General features: G+C 32.0%; 1 protein-coding gene across 1 annotated transcript in view; it reads right to left on the reverse strand.

The window, feature by feature from the left end:
* The window catches only part of LOC106867716 (splicing factor 3B subunit 3), a 60,067-nt gene that overhangs the window by 41,637 nt on the left and 12,104 nt on the right, over nt 1-6,326 (reverse strand). Inside the window, exons 4-6 of the mRNA XM_014912674.2 lie at nt 5,104-5,197; nt 2,908-3,080; nt 1,782-1,923 (exon numbers count right to left, since the gene is read on the reverse strand). Of these exons, the coding sequence (XP_014768160.1) occupies nt 1,782-1,923; nt 2,908-3,080; nt 5,104-5,197 (409 nt within the window). The remainder of the gene's footprint in view (nt 1-1,781; nt 1,924-2,907; nt 3,081-5,103; nt 5,198-6,326) is intronic.

Consider the following 6,326-nt stretch of genomic DNA (forward strand, 5'->3'; position numbering starts at 1 on the left):
GATTCTGCCAACTCACTGCTTTAGTAATAATAATAATAATAATAATCATCATCATCATCATCGTCGTTTAACGTCCACTTTCCATGCTAGCATGGGTTGGACGATTTGACTGAGGACTGACGAACCAGATGGCTGCACCAGGCTCCAAACAATAATAATCCTTTCTAATATATGCACAAGGCCTGAAATTTGGTGCAGGAAGCCAGTTGAATACATCAACCCTCTCTTTAACTTTTTCTTTATCCTTATTTGTTAATCTACAAAGGTGAAATACTGACATAAACTTTTAGACAATGCTACCAAGGTCTTTCTTCTCTATAAAGACATCATCCCTGAAGATGTTGCAGTTTCCAATCAACTTTATAGAGATGAAATTTGAGGTAGGAAAATAGTCAATATTTTGTAAATGTTATATATAATCAAGGATCATCTGAAATTATTCTAACATCAAGACATAAATGATTTGATCTGATAGTAAAGTTTGATTGTACCAGCCTACTTAAAAAAAAAATCTACATAATAATCTACTTGCTTGTTCACCCGTTATACTTTAGTTAATTAGAGAAGTAGAGAGAAATTTGAGTAGAGAAGAGTATAACATACTAAGGCCAAATACATCACACGGTTAGTTGAAAGGAGAATTGAAGAGCAAGAAAAAACGACGGTGAGAGACAAGTGGGAGAGAGAAGTGTTAATGACGGACTGCAGGGCGGGGAGGGAAAGGTGAAGAGAAAGAGAGAAATATTAAAGACATGAAGAGAGGAATTACATGGTTAAGAAGTTTGTGGAAGGGATAGAGAGAAAGAGAGAAATGTAAAGTGCTTAGCTGAGGGAAATTTTAAAACCATATAATATATAATTGTGATTAGAAATGAAATAACTCAGCAAAATAAAAATCATCCTTTCTTTCTTAAATAACTTCTCTTAATCTTTTTTGTTGTGGAATTATCACAGGTCCTACTAGTAAAACATAAATTCATCAAAAACCAGCAGCGATATATGACATAGCTACCACTTCTTCATCATCAACAATACAAGCTTTTCTACTTGTAGAGAATAACTTCTGCATTAATGAATTTTTTTTTTTAGGCCTATCCAACCGACTTATTCTAAGGCTTTGGTTTACTTTTAACTTACATAGCTTCTGAATGGGTGTATCTGCTGGGTCTCGGTTTAAAATAACACAGTCAGAAAATGGAGGAAATGATGTGAGGAAATATATAAAAATGAAAGCCATATTTGATGGCACAGGCATATTAAATGCACTCCAAGTTCAGTAGCACATATTCAGGATTACTCTATCAAATGTAATGATTATTTATATTGCTTTGAATTAATCATGCAATATCTTATAGGTTTGAGATTTTCCTAATGTGATTGCTAATTTTCAGGACATTGTAGGGTAAGTGTGAAAAGCTGATTCTGGCTGGTTTGAACATAAAATAGGTAGAATATTTAGACCAGATATGCCCAGTTTGAATACTAAAGGGTTAAAACGTAATATAGACCCAACTTTGCATATAGGACCTGAGGTGAGGTTTTGAGACACTTTTGTTGGGGAGAAAAGTACCATCAAATACTGTAAATTAAAGACGCCAAGATTCATGGCAATAAAAAGGAGATCTTGGAGCAGTATTTATTTTTTAAACTGGAAAATGATAATCCTATATTGATGATTACAATGTAAGAAACAAAAAATGTCAAGTTAGATGTTTATTTTTCAAATCACAGCTAAAAGAAACAGTATAATATACGAATATGAAGGACTTTGAAATATTTACCAGCAATCAGAGAATTAGCATGTTCTTCAAGTTGTTCAGAATATTTCCTTACAACATGGTTGAGACCAAGATCCAATTCATAATAAGTAAGCATCTGATGAGTCTGGAGTGCAGCTTCCCCTGTTGGGTCATAGTCAGCTTCCTAAAATACAATTCACTTCATTAATATTTATTTTGATAAACACATTTGTGTTTATCGTTTTGATAAACATGATACATTTTTTTAAAATAAACAAAAAGAAAAAAAAATGACATGAAAAAATATGGAAATTATTATTTTTTTAATGTATATAATGCAGTCTGTCCCATCTTAGCACTGGAGGAAGAGCTAACTGTAAAGAGTTCATGCAAATTATATTTAGTTTGAACTCTTGCAGATTAGTGATTTGAAGGGAACTCTTAACACAGTTAAGTTCTATTAGTAATGAGAGATAGAAAGATTTCATACAGGAAAAGGAAAAAGACAAGTACATAATTGGGTGTGTGTGGGGAGTGAGGATGATCTTACACATGCTCATTTGTTTTCCTACATGTGTCTTAAAATATCATAGATCTCTTTCTTACTTCCAAACCTAGATGATACTCAAAACATAAGACGCCTAATCACTGAAGTCTTATAACCCTTTAGCATGCAGATTATTCTGTCAAATGTAATGTTGTTTTGAATAAACCATGCATTATCTTGTAGCATCACAATTTCAATGATGTGAATGATAGAAAGAACCATCTAAGATGTGTAGCCTTCCTAGCAAGAGATGATGCTGCATTGGACTGGCAAAAAATAATACAGTTGCAATACACAAGTTTGTGATTGATGACATCTGTAACAATGACACACATAGGGAAACAGCTTTGTCGGATAATTCTCAGGTGAGTCAATCTCTGACTTTACTAATATCAATGATAACAGCTTTATTTTTTTTCAAAGTTTTCAGAGGTAAGAGATTACCAGTTTGTAGAAAAGATAGCTTCCAGTAAATGCAATTTCAACAGAAATCATAATGGTGATCACTAGAGAGAGAAATACATTCAAGATAGTACAGATACTTATTGTGTATGATCATCTCCCATAACCTTATTATAATAATGCTTTGCCTGTAACAAAAATAAAGAAATATAATCTTACTTCATAATCTATCTCAAGACAAGCAAATGTTGGATTTTCAAATCCTACATCAACTCCAACCATGTGGTAGACGAGTGTGCTGGATTTGTGGGCTTCAAGAGGAGAAGAAATTGTTAGTCGAGCTTGAGCATCTCTGTTCAGGATATATACTAACTTCTGTTTCTCCACAGCACCTGTAAATGAAATGCGAACAATTATATCAGATTAAATAGTCTTCAAAACATCAACTGCTCAACTTTGAAGTAAAAATGATATCTACAGTATCTTTCTTTAGCATCAAAATTTCCAGCATAATAGAAACACAAGCTACTACATCTGAGAAAGGCTTTTGCATACTCTGTTGTAACTTCTTAAAATCATTGGTTTCACATTTTGGTACAAGGCCAGTAATTTCAGGGGAGAAGGAAAGTTGATCACATCGACCCCAGTGCTCAACTGGTATTTATTTTATTGACCTCAAAAGGATGAAAGGCAAAGTTGATCTCAGAACACAAAGACAAATGAAATGCTGCTGAACATTTCACCCGGTGTGCTAAAGATTCTGCTAGCTCACCACCTTACTCCTTAAAATTATCAGAAATAAAATAAGACTGTGTAAAACAACTAGGAACATTGTATTGATCAATGCAGAGAAAATAAAACAGCAGTTGATAATTTTCTTTAAATCCTTTAACCCTTTTGTTACCAAACCGCCCAAAGCCGCCGAAAAAAATTTTGGTTCATGTGACCAAGCCACCCAAAACTGCCCATAATCACATATTCATATTTAAATGAGAATATCAGAGCAAATCTCGTTAGTACATTCGTGAAAACACGTGATTATACTGCGTAAACAGTTCAGCTACAAAAACAGCCTTTCCACATCTAACACTTTTTGCTGGTTCACTAAACTGACTGATTAAAGCGTCATAAAGTTAATCTCTTCTGCCAACTCTCATTACTCTCCGTCTTTGTCACTCCAGGCAATGTGATAAACATACTTCCATTTTACTTCCACTGTCACTGACTTTCCATTTGTCATTTACATCTCCTACTTCCCTTTGTCATTTACATCTCCTACTTCCCTTCCACATTATCTTGTTGGTGTGACAGTAAATATATACACACAACGCTAATTATTATATGTAGATCTTCAAGTAAATAAAATTACATAGCTATGGAGTTTTTTTTTTATATTTGCTAATGTCTTAAAAATCTGAACAAGAAAAGTGAAAGAGACATGGGCATGCGGTTAAAAGACTTGCTTAGCAACCACACAGTTATGGGTTTAGTACTTCTGTGTGGCAGATTGGACAAATGACTTCTACTATAGCCATAGGCCAACTAAAGCCTTGTGAATGGATCTGATAGACGAAAACTGTTGTTGTGTGTGTGTTTGTGTAAGTGTGTATATACATTCTTTTATTCTTTTACTTGTTCCAGTCATTAGAATGCAGCCATACCAGGGCACCACGTCGACGTTTTAGTTGAATGAATCAACCCCAGTACTTTTTTTTTTAAGCCTGATACTTATTCTACTAGTCTCTTTTAATGAATCGCTAAGTTCTGGGGATGCAAACACACCAACACTGGTTGTCAAGTGGAGGTGGGGGGGACAAACACAGACACAAAAATACACACACACATGTAGATATACATACATACATACAACAGGCTTCTTTCAGTTTCTCACAAGGCTTTGGTTGGTCCAAGGCTATAGAAGATACTTGCCAAAGGTGCCACACAGTGGGACTGAACCTGGAACCATGTGGTTGGGAAGCAAGCTTCTTACCACACAGTCACACCTATATATTTTATGTATTTTTGTGTGTATATAGTGTGTATGTGTGCACACGCGTCCTTGTATTGGCCTCATGTGAGTTGTAAATGTCACTGTCATGCAAGCAATGTTCTTCATTTCCAGTCTTCCATGAAAACATGTTTAGTCATGTGGAAATACTACCTTGCATGGAAAAAGGTGAGGGTTGGTGACAAGAAGGGCATCAGACTGTAGAAAATCTGCCTCAATAAACTCCATCTGACCCATGCAGTGATGGAAAAGTGGATATTAAAACAATGATTTAGGCTTGCAGGAGTTGCAAGGAGAAATAATTCATAGGTCATGAATAGTTAATGTTCTGTCTTTTTTTTTAATTTCAACTTTCTCAGAAGAAAAGCAGACAAAATGGAATCAAAAAGTAAATATTTTTTTGTTACCTGTCATTACTGCACGTCCCTTTGGATCAACAGCCAAGAACTGACCAGGGACAATCCTCCGACAACCACTCTTGCCAAATGTCTCTTGGTGGATCTAAAATAAGAAACAATAATCAGTTACTTGTACTGAATAAATATAAGCTTTAAAAATAAAAAATAGAAGTTGAAGAATAAAATTATGAGAAACAATACACAAGTGTGCAAAACACTAGTATATGTATACTTCAAGAACAAAATTATATATAGATGGAAGAAAAATTAAATGCAGACATAAGTTAAATTACTTATATAATAAGTTTAGCTAATTTGTGTATTTATATAAACCCTATTTTATGTTACTAATTGTTGTAGTTATGATTTGTAATAGTAGAATGTGTATAAATTAGCATGAGATTATAAAGGATATATTACATATTTAGAATAAGATGTTTATAAAATAAATAAATAAATTAATTAATTAATGAAAATAGATTAAATTATTGTAATTTAACTTCATTTATATATATTATATATTTTAAGTATTTTAGATTTAAGTTATTTAGACTTTAGAATTTTCAAGTAAATGATATACTACAGTTAATTTTTTTCTTATTCTCACATCTAAAATACATTATGTCATCTTAATGGTCTAAATATATATTTCTATCTCATTATTCCATAATTTTTTTATTTACACTGTATTTTCACGTGATATATTTCTTATAAACGCTAAGTTCTACGTATTACATTTACAATTTTAGTTTAACAGTAATTCTTCGATAAGTTATGATTTTATTTTAAGAAATATTGTTAAATGTTTCTCGATTATTTATTTATTTATTGTTAAAACAAGTATTTTTTAAATATATTTATTTGATATTTATTATAAGTTACAATACGTACATTGATTTTTTAATTATTATTATTTTTATTTTATTTTAGACCTGATGAGTGACTATATTTTTGAACAGATTTAATTGTAGATCAATTTGATTATTAATCGAATTGGTTTTATTAGTTATCTGTTTGAAAATATAGCCATGAAACGTGTGTAGTCATTTTTATACCATTTACTAGTTATTCTTTTATGTACATTATTGATTTTTAGAATAGGGTTTTTACGATATATTTATTTTCTAGAGGGTATGAATTACATTCTTCATTATTGAATTATTTAATAGTGGTTTTTCTCTAAATTATATACATATTTTATATTGGGAAATTTGATTTAGTATTGCTAAATT

The sequence above is a fragment of the Octopus bimaculoides genome, chromosome 1 (genome assembly GCF_001194135.2).
Source record: "Octopus bimaculoides isolate UCB-OBI-ISO-001 chromosome 1, ASM119413v2, whole genome shotgun sequence".
Classification (NCBI taxonomy): domain Eukaryota; kingdom Metazoa; phylum Mollusca; class Cephalopoda; order Octopoda; family Octopodidae; genus Octopus; species Octopus bimaculoides.